Source organism: Nuphar pumila, chromosome 2 (assembly GCF_984573655.1).
Source record: "Nuphar pumila chromosome 2, dmNupPumi1.hap1.1, whole genome shotgun sequence".
Lineage (NCBI taxonomy): Eukaryota > Viridiplantae > Streptophyta > Magnoliopsida > Nymphaeales > Nymphaeaceae > Nuphar > Nuphar pumila.
This window is the reverse complement of record NC_143250.1, coordinates 142,733,969-142,752,304: the sequence shown is the minus strand read 5'-3', so window position 1 is coordinate 142,752,304 and position 18,336 is coordinate 142,733,969. Positions and strand designations below refer to the sequence as shown.

At 38.1% G+C, this 18,336-nt stretch overlaps 1 protein-coding gene across 1 annotated transcript; it reads left to right on the top strand.

Moving 5' to 3' along the window:
* The first annotated feature begins 5,573 nt into the window (after window positions 1-5,573).
* On the top strand, window positions 5,574-16,709 carry LOC149847402 (single-stranded DNA-binding protein, mitochondrial-like). Its single transcript, XM_089997008.1, has 7 exons — window positions 5,574-5,675; window positions 8,938-9,036; window positions 10,464-10,636; window positions 10,770-10,978; window positions 11,158-11,258; window positions 16,328-16,387; window positions 16,466-16,709. The coding sequence occupies exons 2-7, from the start codon at window positions 8,955-8,957 to the stop codon at window positions 16,480-16,482; spliced, it is 642 nt and encodes a 213-aa protein (XP_089853134.1). The 5' UTR covers window positions 5,574-5,675; window positions 8,938-8,954; the 3' UTR covers window positions 16,483-16,709.
* Window positions 16,710-18,336: the final 1,627 nt, after the last annotated feature.

Here is an 18,336-nt window from a genome sequence, read left to right as displayed (position 1 = left end):
CAGTTGGCAGCGTAAGGCCTTGAGACATGAGAATAGTTTAAGGTTGTTCAAGACAAAGAGTTTGTTAGAAATAGTGAGAGCGACAAACAATGTTCTGGTAATGATTAAATGTAGAGACCCCGTTCTAGGAACGAGAACAAGCTTGTAGTGTGGTAGTTCATAGTTTATGATCAAATGAATCATCTTGCTACGTTTTGCCATTTGCACTGCTTAATTACTCACTTGCACTACTTACGCGTTTGCACTACTTACGCATTTGCACTGCTTACTTACGCGTTTGCACTACTTACGCATTTGCACTGCTTATTTACGTGTTTGCACTACTTACGCATTTGTACTGCTTACTTACTCGCTTGCACTATTTTCGCATTTGCACTACTTACTTATTTGCATTGCTTACCCGTTTGCACCGCTTACCACTTACACTGCTTATTTGCTTTGAACAACTTACCTTGTTGCAATGCTTCCCTGATTAACTGCATGTCTGCTTTAAACTACTTAGCATACTGAATTAAATGTACTTAATTCAGTTTTCTATAGTCTCTCTTGTGCACCTACTAGTTTTTTGCGAAACTAACTCATTCTATGGGTATAGGTGATGATTAAGTACACCACGGGCGATGACGCGATTGCAAGATGACTTCAGGACTTCTTCTTCCTGCTCTTAGCTCGCGTCCTAGACGTTTTGAGTTTGTAACAAATTTTTCTTAGGATATCAAAATTTATGAGTTTTGGTTCTTTTAGCTAACATGCCCAAAGTTGTCAGCTTGCCTTCTGAATTAACAAAAAAATAGTCTTCCGCTTATTTCATAAACAAACTTTGATGAAAAGAGGTTTTTTTCTATTTTCTTGCTTGTTTTCTGAAATGTTCGCAAGTTTGAAATTTTGGGGCGTTACACAGCCAACCCGACCCGCAAACCGGCCCGCTAACCCGCCAACCCGTTTACCTGACCCAACCCGTTTATTGAACGGGTTGGCGGGTTGTGTCGGGTCACCCGTTTAATAAACGGGTCGGGTTCGTGTTTGCCACAGCCGACCCGTTTAATAAACGGGTCAGGTTCAGGTTGAGGTATGCTGACCCGCCAACCCACCGGGTCGACCCACCAACCCGACCCGATTGCCACCCCTAGATAGAGACATTCACCCCCACAATCAAGTAAGCAACCTGCCCTATGAAAGATTGTTGGACCCCACAAGGACATTATCTATGATAATTGGTTGTGCAGGTGGTGCAGGAGCATAGTAGAAGATCTGGGCTCATAAGTATTAATTGGGATCGATTTTAGATTTTATTTTTTGAATATTTGTATTTGAATATTAGATCACTATGTTGGGTACATATGTTTGAGATAAGTGTTATCCTTTAAGAAAGTTATCAAAAAAAGTGTTTTTTTTATTTAGAATTATGTAAAATCGTATTTACGTATAAACTAATGATCTATGTAGATGGGATGGATTAATTGTTTTATTTCTTTTAATTTTCAGATTTCTGTATTTTCTTGAATTTTCTTTTTTTCTTAGATAATTTTGTAGTTGGTTAGATAATCGGATTTACATCAACAGGTCAATGTTGTCAGTAGAAAATCGATACACAAATGACCTGAACCAGTAATTAAAACAAAACAAAAAAATTAGTTAAAATAGTTTTTAATTATTTTTTTAAACGATTCTGACAACATTGACCTGTTGATGCAAATGATCGTGTGATCCATAAGATCACCTGATCCTTTTCCTAGCTCAAAACAAACACTTTGAGGAAAGTTCCAATGCGTTACATGGATCTCTCTCCCTCTAAACTATTTTTAAACATTTTTTAAAAATAAGCTGAATTAGCTCTGTTTTGTATTGATTTTTCGCCAAAACAATACGAATCTTTTGGTGAGATGTTTTCCTCATGTTACACAAACAATGTGAAGTTTTCATAGAAAAGCCTTTCACATGAAAAAAAAAAAATCTTTTGGTGAGATGTTTTCACAATTGGAAACATCATGAAAAACGTTTCTAGATTATGAAACTAGTGGGCCATAATGCATGGTTTTTTCTTCTTCCCGTTTTTTTCTTTAAATTTTTTATAGAGAAGATGGGGGACAACTCCCATGGGTGGGAGGATCGAGCCATACTATCCAAAGCTTATCCGGCCCATTATCCATATGTGTCAAGCTAGCATAACGAGCAATCAAATGCCACACACAAGGAACACACGTTCTTGTCCAGACAAAATAAACGATTGACAAGTACGATTGTTCATACTTTGGACAGAACATGTGTTATGTTTTTGCCATTCAACTGTTCTATCCATGTTTGGACAAACAATCAAACATACCCTCATGTTACAATAGTATCACCTAACCATTCAACTAGTTGATTGGATCTCATACTGCATGAAAACTTTCTGATACAAAAAAATTACTCTATAGTGGGCAAGGAAGACTAATGAGGTTTTTTAGCTTGAATTATCCCAAAGAAAAACTTTATCTTAAGTAGATAACTCTTGCAATCCTGACTTCCCAATAGATAATATGAGAACATCATTAGTGCCAATAAAACCAATGTTACCATTGCAAGCCTATTTGAAATTTGAAACCTCCTTGGATCGAATAGGTTCAATGACAATTCAAAAAGGCATCTTTTCAGAGCCAGGATCAGGTGCCATCACATGGCACACTTTGAAGTGTGCCACTGCACCTGATGCCCTCCCTCAGCTTTGCCATTATCTAGACAAGTTTTTAGCAAAGGTGGGATTAGATCCTCAAACCTCTTTAACTTTAACCAAGTGACCCACCACTAAAACAGAGCACATTTTTTTATTATTGACATTGAAAAAAATATATATATACTAAAAATTGTTTAGATTAGCGTAAAAAAAAAAAAGGCAAAAGAGGGGATTGAAACCAACACCTTACGAAGAAAAGTTTAAAACCCTGTCCGTTACGCAAACAATGATCATTTGATTTTATTTGCAAACATATTATATATATTGGATTCGCAACCAAACGAGCCTTATCAAGCTTGACAAGTTGTTCAAGCTCGACTCGATGGCTCTTCCGAGCTTTATACGTCAGTTTGAACTCGGCTCATTTATAAAGTGGGCGAGCCTGAGCCAGTTGGGTTTGGTGTACAACCCTAGATCCTGACTCAACTATTCACAATCAATTCAATATATTGCTTAATGTTTTTAATAAGGTTAAAATTTAGTTTAATATTTTTTATTGTTTAATGCACATGTTATCTGATGGTAAAAAGTAGTTGAATCGGTCTTATTCACAAACGATTTGATTCAATTCAATCGTAGTATTTTTCTAAAAGATCATTTCACCCAATTAGCCAATTCTTAGGTTTTTTATGGACTTTTTGTGGGAAGCAGATCAGGTCATGCTGAACATGAGCGTTTTTGCTCATGCTAACACCGTGGCCGTCCAATTTGTATTTTGAAAAGCTAAAAAGCCAACAAAACTAAGTGGCATTCATCCAAAATGCAAACAGACGGACACGATGTTAGCATGAGAAAAAACGCTCATGTTCAGCATGACCGGATCCGCTTCCCTTTTTGTGTGAGCTTAAGGGCACGTTTGAAAACAAGAAAGATATAGGAAAAGCTATAAAAATGAAATTTTGGTACGGATTTTTTTACCCTTCCAAATGAGAGAGACTTTTTTGCTGAAAGAGTTTTTAAAAAAAAATACACTTTTTGATATAAAACATTCCTCCATAAGTGCGGTGGAGTAATGTTTACTACCAAGAGAATTTATTTTTACACTCACCACCACTCATCTCACCACCACCCACCATTACAACCACCACCCTCCTCTTCCTCTCTCCTTTTTTCACATTTTTTACTATGTTTTTCTCATGCTACACAAAAAAGTAAAAAACTTTCTTTTGAAAACCTTCTCATATGAAAAACTCTCAAAGGCAAAACTTTCTTTTCCTAGCAACCCAGTTGGCTTAGCTCTTATTAGAAGCTATGTAAACAGTTCAGATTTGGATAGGATGTGATCAGTACCAGATCCAGCTAATGAATGTTGTCTACACAAATTCAAATTTTGGATTTAGATGGTGAAAAGCTCATACCAAATATACTTTTTTTTACATATAATTGGATTCAGATATCTATCAATTATGTTTCGGATTTGGTAGCAAAAACCCAAAACCATGTCCGCACTTGCTTATAATCGGATGTGGTTTCGGTCCGACTAAACTAAATCGGATTCAATCGGATGTTAGATAAAATCTGATCCACCTAAGCTCATAACTAGGGGTGGCAAAATCTGACACGACCCGCCAACCCGCTTCTTAGCCGGGTTCGGGTTTGTCTTAAACGAGTTCGTGTCGTAAATGGGTCGACCTGTCTAACCCGTTTATTAAACGGGTCGGGTTCGTGTTAGGGGTATGCCAACCCGTATGACCTGTTTAATAAACGGGTTAGGCGGGCGGGTCAACCCATTTACACAAACCCGTCAACCCGCAACCAGTTTATATATATATATATATATATATATATATATATATATATATATATAAAGTTATTAACTTATCTAACCCTAACTTCTAACTTTACAAGCCGCAGAGCCTGAGCCCTCTCCCACTGTTTTGGTCGAGCCCCAACTGAAGCCTGCTCCTCTTCCTCTGTCTCTCCTCACATTTCTCTCATCTCCCTCTCCTCGAGATGGATGAGAACCAGTCGTCTCCTTCCTCAGAAAACCCTAACCCTACGAAGTCCATTCATCGATCCCTCGATTGGGGGAGCAAATTCTTTTCTCGAATATTTACCACATATGCAAAAATTTTGTCTGCATTTATCACAATTTTCAATAGGCCTTGTGCTTATTGATTTCGCTAGTTTCCCGTTCGATTTAAGATAGAATTAACCAGAGTTTTTGTGGTTTTGGGTGCCGATTGCTGATCAGAGATAGGGTTTTCTCTTGCAGTTGCTGATATCCTGTTATGGAAGCGACAAAATGTCTGCATTGCGGTCCTCGTGGCGGCTTTGGCCTTCTGGCTGCTCTTCGACAGAGCTGCATACAACTTCTTGTCATTCGTCGCGAACGTTCTACTTCTTCTAGTCTCGATCCTCTTCTTTTGGGCGAAATCTACTGCTCTTTTCAATAGGTGGAGGTTTTCTTCTTTTCCGTTTTTCTTTTTGGATTTGGATTTCTTCGTTTATTCTGAATGAGAACTGGTCTCTCTGTTCTATCTAGACCCCTTCCGCCTATTCCGAATCTTGAATTATCGAAAGATCGAGTCTATGTTATCGGGCTGACCCGTTTAATAATTGTGTCACCGTGTCATGTAATCAGATCATGTCGACCCGACCCGTTTATTAAACGGGTTAACCATGTCGTGTCGGGTTACCCGTTTAATAAATGGGTCGGGTTCGTGTTTGCCACAGCCGACCCGTTTAATAAACGGGTCGGGTTCGTGTTGAGGTATGCTGACCCGCCGAACCCGCCAACCCGACCCGATTGCTACCCCTACTCATAACCCAATTCAGTTACGAATCTGCCCTTGTAGTTTTTCTTTTTACCTACCAAGTAAAACCACCTCTGCGTGCCCCCCCCCCCCCCCCCCCCCCCCCGCCCTCTCTCTCTCTCTTGAAGCAAACTGCAGCCGACACTCAGTTTGCTTCTAACGGTGGCCTTCCTCCTCATCCTCTCTCCAACGGGCTCTTGCACAAGGTAAAATCTCTCTCTCTCTCTCTCTCTCTGGTATTGGAATGGATTCTGTGTAGCGGGAGAATTCAAAGAGTTTCTGTTTGATGGGTGTAAAGTTTTGTTGGGTTGCTCTGTTTTGCGTAGAGAGTGGATTTTGGGGTGCTCTGTAGCTGCCTTATTGGTGAGGTCATTGAAAATCTGGAGAGACACCCAAAACCATCATTTCATGGGTTTTGATGATGAGTTGAAGGGAGCGAAGTGACTCTTGTGGAAGTTGGTGTCATCCAACTGAGCTGCATGAAGGGTTATCTGATTTGTTATGTGTGACCCACAAACTCTTTGTTAATTTGCGTCTGAGGATTCTTGTTTATGGTCTTATTGGTTGTTTTCTTCATTATTCGTTTGAAAAATGATATCAATGAATCAATGTTCATATGGTTATCTCATGAAGTATTTTATGAAACCAATCTTTTATTGATCACTTTGTGCAGTGTTCTGTGTGGGTCATTGTTGGTATGGTCATTTTGGAAAGCGCTCTATGTATGGATCATTGCTGATGTTGTCATTTTGAAGAGCGATCCGTTCCTTGGTCATTGTCTTAGGAGAGTATATGTGGAATTGAAGCTATTCCTCACTTAGATTATCAACTTTGAGTTCCTTTTGAAGTTTGTGGTGGATAATTACATTGGTTGGCTGCGAACTTAGGATTCTGTATCCAGGCGCTGGTGACCAACGAGTATATATTTCCAGGAGGAGGAAAAGTCCTTGTATATTTTGAAAAAGTTAGGCACTTATTATTGAGGGAGGATCAGGTGCAATCACATTGCACAGACTGCCTGGCCGCATAACACCTGCCCCATTTAGACTGTGAGTCCTACAACGGCTAACCAATTCGTGGCATGTTTTGTAGGGCCAGCATCATGCACTGTGTTCGGTGATGGGGCATCACATTTGTTTCGAATTGCATTTCACATGATCCAGAGTGCTTATTAACTGTTTCTGTAAAATCAAACAACTGATTGCAAGGAGATGAGGCATATTCCTGCCTACTTAAAGAAATAATTGCTTGCTACTGATGACATGATTAGCTGTTCACTTTGTGCAAGGTATCTTTTGGTTAGTGTAGCTAAATATTGGTGTATAAAGATTGCTGTTTTTCTTTTTAACTTGTAAATGTGATCCTTTTCCTGAACCAAACCTTGTACACGTTTCAAGACCTTTTTAGAGGAGTTGGATTGTGTATTTTGAATGGGTGATTTTACATTGTGGTTTCTTTAAGAGAATTTTCATTGCTTATGGGTCTTGATTGGGGGATTGGTCTGGTTTTGGCAATTACGTGGGAGTTCGACCATTTGGGCCAAGCAAACGTCCCCTGGTCTAATTTATTTTTCACTTTTCATTTAGTGGATCATGGGATTACTTTTTCGATCTATCTTTAATCCTTTTGTCCTTTCTTTTGCGCCAAAACATATCGTGTTTCAAATTTTCCCTTATGACTTCTTAGCCTGGAAGGTAATATTTTAAGTTGTTCGTAGTCATTTTTGTGTCAAGCTAAAGGTGTAATGCACATTAAGTGATAGAATAGTCCACAAAATCACATTTAAACAGGATCTTTTCAGAGACCTTTTGTCTCACAAGTGATTGGATATTCTTTGAACAAAATCAATGGAGTGTGAACAATCTGTGACCTAGTTTTTGCAGTCCACTTGACTTATTTTCTCTCTCCCTCTCTCTCTCTTGCTGTTGTGTTTTTTTTTTTTGTGGATTGAGGCTTAATAACTTTGTAATTAAGATCTATCCATCTTAATCTTTTGCTGTTGACTAATACAACTCTTTTAGTTTGGTTTCTTTGAACTAGTTAATTTGATTGGATGGTTTAGCATTGAGTTCTCAAGAAGGAAACTATGGTTCATATACATGAGAAGTTAGATACCTATATTTTTTGTTGATTAGATGGTTTTGATACGGTCTATCATGTAATGACAATTACCCATTATTGGTAATTTAGATAACTTGGAATGGAGATAAGATTGATAGGCCATTGTTAATGTTTATTTTACTTCGCTGCGAGTATCAATACAGTCTAGCTGAAATCAATGGCGAAGCCAGGAATCTAAACTAGGGTGGGCACAAATGCACAGTAAAAAAACCCAAACCAAAAGAAAATAAATCCCTAAAGTTCTAACTAAAATAAAACATGCATACATGGAATCATGTTTAATGTTGATTGAAAAAAACACAAAGATACCTAATTAAATATTTATGTCATTTAAAAAACCAAAATTAAAACTTAATTCCTAACAAAAGTCAAAGACTTAGGGGTTTGATAAGTGATAATCAAAACCAAGCATTCATTAATGGAGTCATGCTTAATGCTAATTGAGAAAAAAAAGAACGCAAAAGAAAACCCAAAAACCATAATTAAACATTTACATCATTTGGAAAAATCCAAACCAATACCCTAATTCCTAAAAGGTCATAGATTTATGCTCACCGGAAAAAAAACTAAGCCCGTAATATTCTAACTAAAATCAAGCATTCATTACATGCCTAATGCTAATTAAAACACACACAAAAAACCTTAAAACCCTAATTAAATGTTTATATTAATTTAAAAAATTAAACCCCTAAAATCAAAACATTCATGCTATTATCATACATTACGATAATTGAAAAAAAAAGAACACAAAAACCCTAATTAAACATTTATGTGATTTGAAAAATCCAAATCAATACCCTAATTAAAAAAACCCCATAGATTTATGCTAATTAAAAAAACAAAACCCCTAATATTTTAAACAAAATCAAGCTTCCATTATATGTGTCATGCTAATTAAAAAAATGCACAAAAACTCTAAAACCCTAATTAAACATTCATGCTTTTTAAAAAGTAAAGTAAAAAACCCTAACAAACATCATACCTTGCTAATTGAAAAACAAAAACAAATAAAACCCCTAAAATCAAAACTCTGATGAAGGAATAATTTGAAAAAAAGAAATGGAAAAGAAGAAGGGTGTGTGTGCCGAAGAGGCCGCTGGACGGCCGGATATGGATTTGAGAGTCTCTCTCTCTCTCTGCGTAAAGGAGGGTCAGGGTGGGCAGTCCCTGACCCATCGTACCACCCTGGCTCGAACGTGCCTCTGCCACTGGCTGGAGTATATTTGGCAGAAACATGCCATTGTGAAATGTTACTTGCGGAACAGGTTTCATGTCCTTCTGTCTTGGCATTCAGCAATCTTCAATAAAGAACTCTATTGATCCTGATTTAACATGATGTCATTGCAGTTCATTGTTTTCCAACTATGCAGCACACAAAGCTGACTTCACTTGTGTCTAGACTTGCACAATATTCAAGCTGGTATCCCGTAAGAGCAAATTGTTTTGGTAAATACTTGGGCCCTCTACGATATAATTTAATATGCAAGTTTTGTGGGTTCATATGCAAGTGCTGCTCTTCCCTTTTCCTTGTTTTCTTCCATCTTATTATATGAATGGATGTTCTTTTGAGTGAAACATGATAATCTTATGAATGAGATGGTAAACCAACCATTCACATAGAGAAACATTTTTTGTGCGTGCCTGCAAGCATGTGTATAAAGGTATTTGTGTGGGTATGTTGTCTGCCAAATTGTTATTGAAGTGTTTGATATGTTATATAGCATATTGTATAAGGTGTTGATCAAATTGTAGAAAATGATAACGTGCATGTAGTGCTGTCAATGGGTGGTGTTCGCGTCAGGTATATGACCTGACCAGAACCCAAATAGCAGGTATAGGCATAAAAACGTGAATAATATGTAGGTTGGGTTTGAGCTATGATTTTTTTCAGATATCTGACTGCCGTGATTTGAATGAGTATTTTACAGGCATCTATGCATATTTACACACACACTTTAAATTATACTGACTGGTTTTGGGCTTTCATTCTCGTGACTCAATGTAATCCGAGTACGAAGCTTAACCCAACTGTTTGTTATTTGGTCAGTTTGGTTCACCTCATGGGTGGGATGATCGACTGGTCTGACCTTTTTGGAAACTTATCACATAGTATTATTACAGCGGTCTTAGAAATGTAATGCTCATTAGATAGAGAAAGTGAAGTACTATCTTATCCTAATCTGAAGTTTTAAGAAGAAAATGGACTCTTCTCTTCTGTTGGTCTTTCTCTCTGCTTTGCTGTTTCTTTTTTAAGGAAAATGGGAAAAAAATAACTTGATACCACCACGTAAAATGGTAATGTAGTTCTCTTCTGAATTTTAAAATGCCTAATAGCTTTCTTGTTTTGTTCCAGACCCCTCCTTTAGGAGGAACAATTTTGGCTATTTATGCATGTGTTCATATGTGTGTTCACTGCCTACGTGTGAAAGGATCAATCTCTTCTTTCATGTGACTACAATGGTTCTGGATGGCTGACTAATCTTTCATATTTTCACATTGGAAGATCCTTTAATTCCTTGTCCTTATTGCCTTTTACCTTTAATTCTGAGTTTTGAAAAGCATATATCTGGTTTTGCAAGTCAGAAAATGATTTTAGATATTCATCTCAATCCAAATCAGTCAAGACTCTAGCCTTTCTAGTCTTTTTAGTTCTGGCTTGTGCCATCAGAGTCTCACTGATCCTCACCCATGAAGTAGGTAGAATCTGTATATGCAATTCATGTTTTCCTTTCAATAATTGATAAAATCAACAGGGAAAATCTGAGGTCTTTCCAAGTCCTTGTCTCTGTTACAATTGCAGCTCTGGTTGGGAAAGACATTTGTTAACATAAAAATCATCCTTCGTCGTCACTTACAGGCATTATTTGTCATAGGTCTGCAAAGAAGATCGCAATTGAGCTACTCCAATATCTCATTTGAGGAGTTTGAGAAGACCCATTCAGATGGAAAGGATGATGATGATGATGAATTTATCACCAAGAAGAGAGAGATTCAGCCACAGGGTGTAGATCCTAAAAAGGGTTGGAGTTTTCGAGGGGTTCACAGGGTATTTTTGCTTTTTGCTTTCTAAACATAAAAACTAGATGTCAAACTGAAGCATTTGGGAAGATTTATGTCATAATGGGTTTGTTTAAAAAATAAATGAGACCCAAATCAAACGTGCTTTTAATTTCCTGTAGGCAATCATCTGTGGGAGACTTGGACAAGCTCCAGTTCAGAAAATCCTAAGGAATGGGCGGACTGTGACCATTTTCACTGTGGGAACAGGAGGCATGTTTGATCAAAGAACTGTAAGATCAGAAAACATGCCAAGACCAGTTCAATGGCACAGAATTGTTGTACATAACGAGTCACTTGGAGCTTATGCTGTTCAGAAACTTCTAAAGGAGTATGTATTATGAATTTTCATTTGTTCTGGATTCATTTTTTAGATGTTTTGTTTTTGGGGATGGGATTTCAGATTCATGCCATCTTGATATCTCCGAATGCAACTCTGCAGTCAATATAGAGTTCACTAGTTGCTTCTATTTTTCAACTGGATTCTTTTTTCCTGCCTTCTGTATTCAGCTCACCAGTTTTTGTTGAAGGGGACATTGAGACCAGAGTCTACAACGATAGCATCAACGGTCTAGTGAAAAATGTGGCTGAAATATGTGTGCGCCGTGATGGTATGTGCTAATAACTTATGTTCATTTTTCTATTTACATATGCTTTGATAGAAGTGTTCACTGATTTTTATGTAGAGGAAAAGTTGTCTCCCTTAACTTTTTCTTGGGAATGAATTTTAAAAAGAATAGCTTTAAGTTTTATATGTTGTGTCTTTTCCCCTAAGCACGGGCTATATTAAGAGGCCTAATCCTATACATAGATCAGTAGGGTATCATGTATCTTGCATCACCTTGAGCTGGAATGAAAAATTCATTTGGGTAAATAGCCTACGTAGGGTGCCCTTGCGTGTTTCATATTTTCAATTCGGTCCCTACAACAAAAAAATATTCTCCACAAATCCTCTCTTTTTAGTAAATTTTTTATTACCATGTGTGTTCCCTTCTCTAACTCCGCCTGTGTAGCCGGTCCCAAGTCCGGATAAAGGAGGAGGGTTGCGGTAGGCCTGTGACAGCCAGCATAAAAACTTAGTCATACCCTATGAAAATGAACCAATATGAGAATTTCGTTGGGGCGTTCCCTACTGAGCGACGCGCTGTACTCTCTAGGCTCGGAGGCAGTGATAAATGGGCAAGGGTTGCTAGGTCGTCGCCCAGAAGCGACGCGTCACACCGGCGCCCGGGTGTGGTGTCAAATAGGTAAGGGTTCCCTCACTTTGTTGGACGGGTGGGGGTAAAGAAGTTAGTCCAAGACCATAAAATTAGGTTAGCCACCTGAAACATAGGGTCTTTAACTGGTAAGTTGGTAGAGTTAGTAGATGTTATGTGTAGGAGAAAGATTGATATTTTATGTCTACAAGAGACCAAATGGGTAGGTGAGAAAGCAAAAGTGATAGAACCTTGGGGATATAAGATTTGGTATATAGGAATAAATAAGAATAGGAATGGAGTAGGGATTGTTATGAGTCGTCAGTTTATAGATAATGTAGTTGAGGTCCGTAGGAAGGGTGATAGAATTTTACTTATTAAATTAGTATTAGGTACGGATATTATTAATATTATTAGTGTTTATGCACCTCAAGTAGGTTTAGATGATTCCATTAAGCATCAATTTTGGGAAGATTTAGATGGAGTAGTACAAGGGATATCTTATGGAGAAAAGCTTTTCAGGCGGGGACCTTAATGGACATGTTGGCATTAGTAGGGATGGATTTGAGAGTATCCATGAAGGCTATGGTATAGGAGAAAGAAATAAAAGTGGAGAAAGGATTTTAGATTTTTGTTTGTCCTATGATATGATCTTAGCAAACACTTGGTTTAGGAAGAGGGAGTCTCACCTAGTAACATTTAAAAGTGGGGTTAATACGAGTCAGATAGATTTTTTCCTTCTTAGAAAGAGAGATAGGGGTTGTTGCATCGATTGTAAGGTTATACCGAGAGAAAGTGTAGCTACACAACATAGAGTCTTAATTTTAGATCTTAGAATTAGACAATGCCGTAAAAGGGATAGACATAGGATAGATCCTAGAATTAAGTGGTGGGCACTGAAAGGAGCTAAACAAAGAATGTTTGTAGAGCAGGTAGTTAAGGAAGCTGATTGGTGTCTCGAGGAGGATTCAGAATCAATGTGGAATAAGATAGCGGGTGGCATGAGAAAAGTGGCTAAGGAGGTATTGGGTGAGTCTAAAGGCGGTGCACCACTAGGTAAGGATACATCATGGTGGAACGATGATGTCAAATTAGCTATTAAGGTTAAAAGAGAGTGTTATAGAAATCTAAGTAAGAGTCGTGATAATGAGAATTTGGAGAAGTATATGATAGCAAAGAAGGAAGCTAAAAAAGTAGTTCGAAACGCGAGGGCTAAGGTATATAAGGAGGTTTATGACAAGTTGGATACCAAAGAAGGCGAGAAGGATATTTATAGGCTTGCAAAGATGAGAGATAGGAAATCGAGGGATTTGGGTATGGTTAGATGTATCAAAGATGAAACGCAAAGGGTTTTAGTCAAAGATGAGGAGATTAAGGAGAGATGGAAAGATTATTTTGATAAGCTATTTAATGATAGTCATGCTCAAGATCTTGGAGACTTCTCCATTCCTTTTCATGAGATAAATCGTGACTTCATGTGCAAGATCCAAAAGAAAGAAATTGCAGAGGCTTTGAAGAAAATGAAATCAAGAAGGGCAGTTGGCCCAGATGGTATACCTATCGAGGCTTAGAAATGCTTGTGAGAGAAAGGTTTAGAATGGTTGACAAATCTTTTTAACTTGATTTGGCGAACAAATAAGATGCCTAATGAGTGGAGGAAGAGTACTTTGGTGCCTTTATATAAGAATAAGGGTGATATACAAGATTGCATAAACTATCGTGGTATAAAACTCATGAGTCATACTATGAAACTTTGGGAGAGGGTGATTGAGTCTAGGTTGAGGAAGATTGTCATGATATCAGAGAATCAATTTGGTTTTATTGAAAGCTATACATCTTCTTAGACAACTTATTGAAAGATATAGAGAGAGGAACAAAGATTTGCATATGGTTTTTATTGATTTAGAGAAGGCATACGATAGAGTACCTAGGGACGTTCTCTGGTGGACAATGATGAAGAAAGGTGTTTCTCTCAAGTACATTAGTATAATTAAAGATATGTATGAAGGAGTAGTAACCAATGTCCGAACTTGTGGAGGGGTGACAACCAATTTTCCGATAACGGTTGGGTTACATCAAGGATCTGCTTTAAGCCCTTTCCTATTTGCGATAGTGATGGATGAGCTTACGAGATCAATTCAAGAAAATGTACCGTGGTGTATGTTGTTTGCTGATGATATTGTTTTGATTGATGAGTCTAGAGCTGAGGTTAATGCTAAGTTAAAATTATGGAGACAGACATTGGAAGCTAGAGGTTTTAAGTTGAGTAAGAGTAAGACATAATATATGGAATGTCGGTTTAGCAAGCAACGAAGTAGTGATGGGAGTGTAGTGAAGCTTGGTGAGCAAGAAATACCGGTGAATGATTATTTCAAATATTTGGGATCCATCATTCAAAAGTATGGAGAAATTGATGGAGATGTAAATCATAGGATAAAGGTTGGGTGGATGAAATGGAAAAGTGCAACTGGAGTGCTGTGCGATCGTAGAATGCCATTGCGGTTGAAGGGAAAGTTTTATAGGACGACTATTAGACCCGCTTTACTATATTGTACGGAATGTTGGGCTGCCAAGAGACATCATATTCAAAAAATGAGTGTAGCTGAGATGCGGATGCTTAGATGGATGTGTGGAAATACAATAAAAGATAAGATTCGGAACGAGGAGATACGTAAGAAGGTAGGTGTTGCACCCATTGAAAATAAGATGCGAGAGAATCGTTTACGGTGGTTTGGACATATTCGGCGAAGGCTTAATGATGCTCCAGTTAGAAGGTTGGAGAAATGGGAAAATATATTAGTTAAAAGAGGTCGGGGTAGGCCTAGGAAGACTTGGATGGAGATGATAGGAAAGGATATGAATGCTTTGAACCTCACCGAGGACATGGCATTGGATAGAAATGATTGGAGGAAAAGGATTCATGTGGAAGACCCAAAATGAATTTCTTTTTTTGGTTCATATCGCTGACCCCAATTGTTTTGGGATGAAGGCGTAGTTGTTGTTGTTGTTGTTGTATGCGTGTTCCCTTCTCTCCTCTATATCCTAGTTGCATGCCATTACATACTTTGGTTGCACCAACAAGTTTTAGTATCAAAGCCTGCATAAAGAGGACTTGACCAACCATACTAAAAAAGAATTTATGACAGCAAGCTCCAACAATTCTGTTGCCAATCTCTCTCAACTTCAAGTACCTGTTCTTGGGAAAAGGTGGCAATTAAAACCTATTTCCTCCAACTTTGAAAAGACAAGTGTTTTTAATTACTTAGGATTTCTCTTTTATTTCTGTTTCTGGGGGTTTTCTTTTCTATGCTGCACTTCTGTAGAATCTTGGTGCTGTCTAGTCACTGAGTTCTTATTTCTTGCTTCTAACAAAGATCCTTCTTCTTCCCCCCCCCCCAAAAAAAAAAAAAATCTATTGCACATTAATTTCCAACAATTGTTGCCATTTAGGACAAATCTCATCAAGAATAAATATCGCTTGATAGGATGCCCTTATAATTGCATTTAGAATCATAGATGTAGAAGGGGAACTGGTATTTGGTAAAGATGTGTTGGGGTCTTGAAGGATTTCAGGAGATACTGGCATAGATATGGAAATGGGAAATTGTCTTCCTTCTAGGCAGAACCTCGGACTAGGGAAGGACATCTTGCTACATCATTTTCCTTCTATTTATTCATTTTGCCAGCACCGAAGGTGCAGGGCTGCTAACTACTGGGTGTCCTAAGGGTGGATAGCTCCTGACTCTAAGACAGAAGGCTGTGTTTGATGAAAGTAGGGAAATGGATGATGTTTCACGAATTGCCTAAAAGATTTGCCCTTGGTGGAGGCTAAAGTGTTTTTTCTGTTTGTTCATGTTATATTTTCTGATTGTTGTAATTCTTCTAGGGAAAATTTTCTTCCTTCTTTCTGTGTTGGAATGACACTTCTGTTTCCTTCAACAAAGGAAAAAAGGAAAGAACTCAGGACTCGGATGAGCGAGTCAAGTCTCAGATATGTTGGATGTTTACTCGCCAGCTTCTTTGATCTATTCTGCTTTGCGTGGTTAGATCAAGTTGCATGGCTGTGAATCTGTCCACAATCCAAAAATGCTTGTTGCACTGGGTTTTCATTTTTTTTCTTTGACGAAGGAAAACCTTCACTGAGAACTGGGACACTTAATGGGCATGCCTCCCCGTGTTGAGGACACAACCACCCAGCCTTACATGCCCCGACCATGGTAAAGCAATGACAGCCCCCATTTGCCAACGTGATTCGATCCTGGGCCTTCAGCTTGACATAGGGCCTTGCTGACCACATGGGTAACCACCACGGTGGTCACCTGTTCTCAATCCGTTGAGAACTGTCTAATGACACTAGTCCATAGATCTCTCTTTCTTTCCCGCCTCCCGCTTTCAAAAAAGTTGCATAGCCTAAAGTTCTTTGTAGGAAACTATATTGTTTCAATAAATTTTTAACTTCAGCTTTCTTTTATGAACATTAACAGGTAAAGTTCGGCTCATCAAGACATCTGAAGGCATCAGTGATGCTTCTCTGAATGAGCTAAGTAAGATTCAAAATGATTTCATGTTTTTCACTTCTTTGTTTGCAATGTGACTACAATGCATATGATTGCTGCTGGCAGGAGAAGGCTTACTTTAGATGGTATCACATGATAAGCATTTCCGTAGATGCACGTAACGAGCTTGGCTGTTGGAAACATTGCTTGCTTGTAGCGTGAGGTAGATAATCAAGACAGATTGTATTGTTGAATCCATAGTTTTTACAGGCTCATATCAACCTAGTAAATTCGTCATATACAAGAAACAGATTGACCATAACATTTTTATGATGGTGAAATGAGTTTCGGCATAGATATTTTTCTCTTTTTATTAAAAAAATGCCAGTAAAAAGTTCTGGAACTATGATGTCTGTGCTCTTCTCGTGCATGGCCCAGGTCAGGTTTACAGCTCTTGAGAACCAGATGAAGAAGGCGTGTTACTTTTTTTTCTTTTTTTTTCCTGATGTCTACCCACAATACAGAGGTAAAAGTTCATGCTTGAGTGCCCATAGAGGCTCTGCTCATCTGGTAGGGGCGACTTGTAAATGTCACCAAGTTGACGGGACGTCACAAGTTTGAAACCCACAGGTGGAGTCCCTTGCTGCAAGGTCGAAGCTGGGTGTACTCTCCAGTGGGCAGGGTGAACCTAAAGGGATTTACCAACCTGATGCCAGCCAATGTGCGGTCAGTGATGGGGGTGTTTTTCCTTTGGATTATCAAACAAAAAACGTTCATGTTTGAGCAATAAAGAATTGCTACATCACTAACAGGGTGATCTCCAAGTTGAGAATTATCATGGTGCTCAGTATGGGCCTTGGATATAGTTGTCTTGGACAACCTGTTGCTAGATGACTCAAGCCATGGTCTTCTGATCAGCATGTCACAAAGATACGGATATAAACCGACACATGATGCAAGTACAACAAGCAATTTAGCAAGTTTTTACAAGGTCACTGATTTTTTTAGTCAATAAAAAACTATTTTTTGATATTTTAATACATAAAATTGCATTTTCAGTGAATTTTTATTAAATATTATTTAAAAGATTAAAATAATATATGTATGTGTCAGTGACCATGTCATCGTGTCTGAGCGTGTTGTGTCATGTGACCAGGGACACACCACTAAAATGGTGATAGATGAGCATGTCAAGTTTATCAAGCTGGATCCGATTCCCGGTTACCAACAAGGAAAACTTATGCTCTCATGCCAGTATGGGCTCAGACAGGTAGGAGCTCTGACCTGGTATGAACCTATATCCAACCCATATTGGTGATATGGAATGTATGTGGTTAGGCCTTGTTGGTTCTGGATCCAGATTTGTGCAAGCATATTAAATTCAATCAAGGTCAGAAGCATGCCTTAACCTTTTTTTAGGTGCCTATATGTAAATTACCTTTTTTTTTTTTTTGGGATTGTCTGTGACTTCTGTAACTATGTTTTAGGTGAGTGCCTCTGGATCCTTAAGGACTCGTTGGGACATGAAGACTACAGCAATGTTGTTAAAAACGATTCACTAGGTAAATCTGTTTCTTAAAAAAATGCAAAAATTAAATCAAGTCAAGCTGAATCGATCAACTTTTTACCATCAAATGATACACGTCATTAAACAAAATAAAAAAATATTGAAAATTTTTAACCCCTTAAAAATATTAAAGAAAATAAATTGAATCACCCTTCAATCAGCCCCTTTTGAATCTTTAGTCTGCTTCAATCTTAATCGGCTGATTCAGACTGATTTTAACAACATTGGACTACTGAATTGCAGATATGATCAGGTTCATGAAATTCTAGGGACTAATAACAAACCTACAGTGACCAACAAAAGAAAAACTAACAAATATGCTCCTGCCATTTACAGAAAACAGTCAGTTATAAGTAAGAACCCGAACTTGATACTTGGCAATCTTTGCTTTGAGAGAATAAAGGTACCTTGTGTTTTTGAAAAGTGAAAA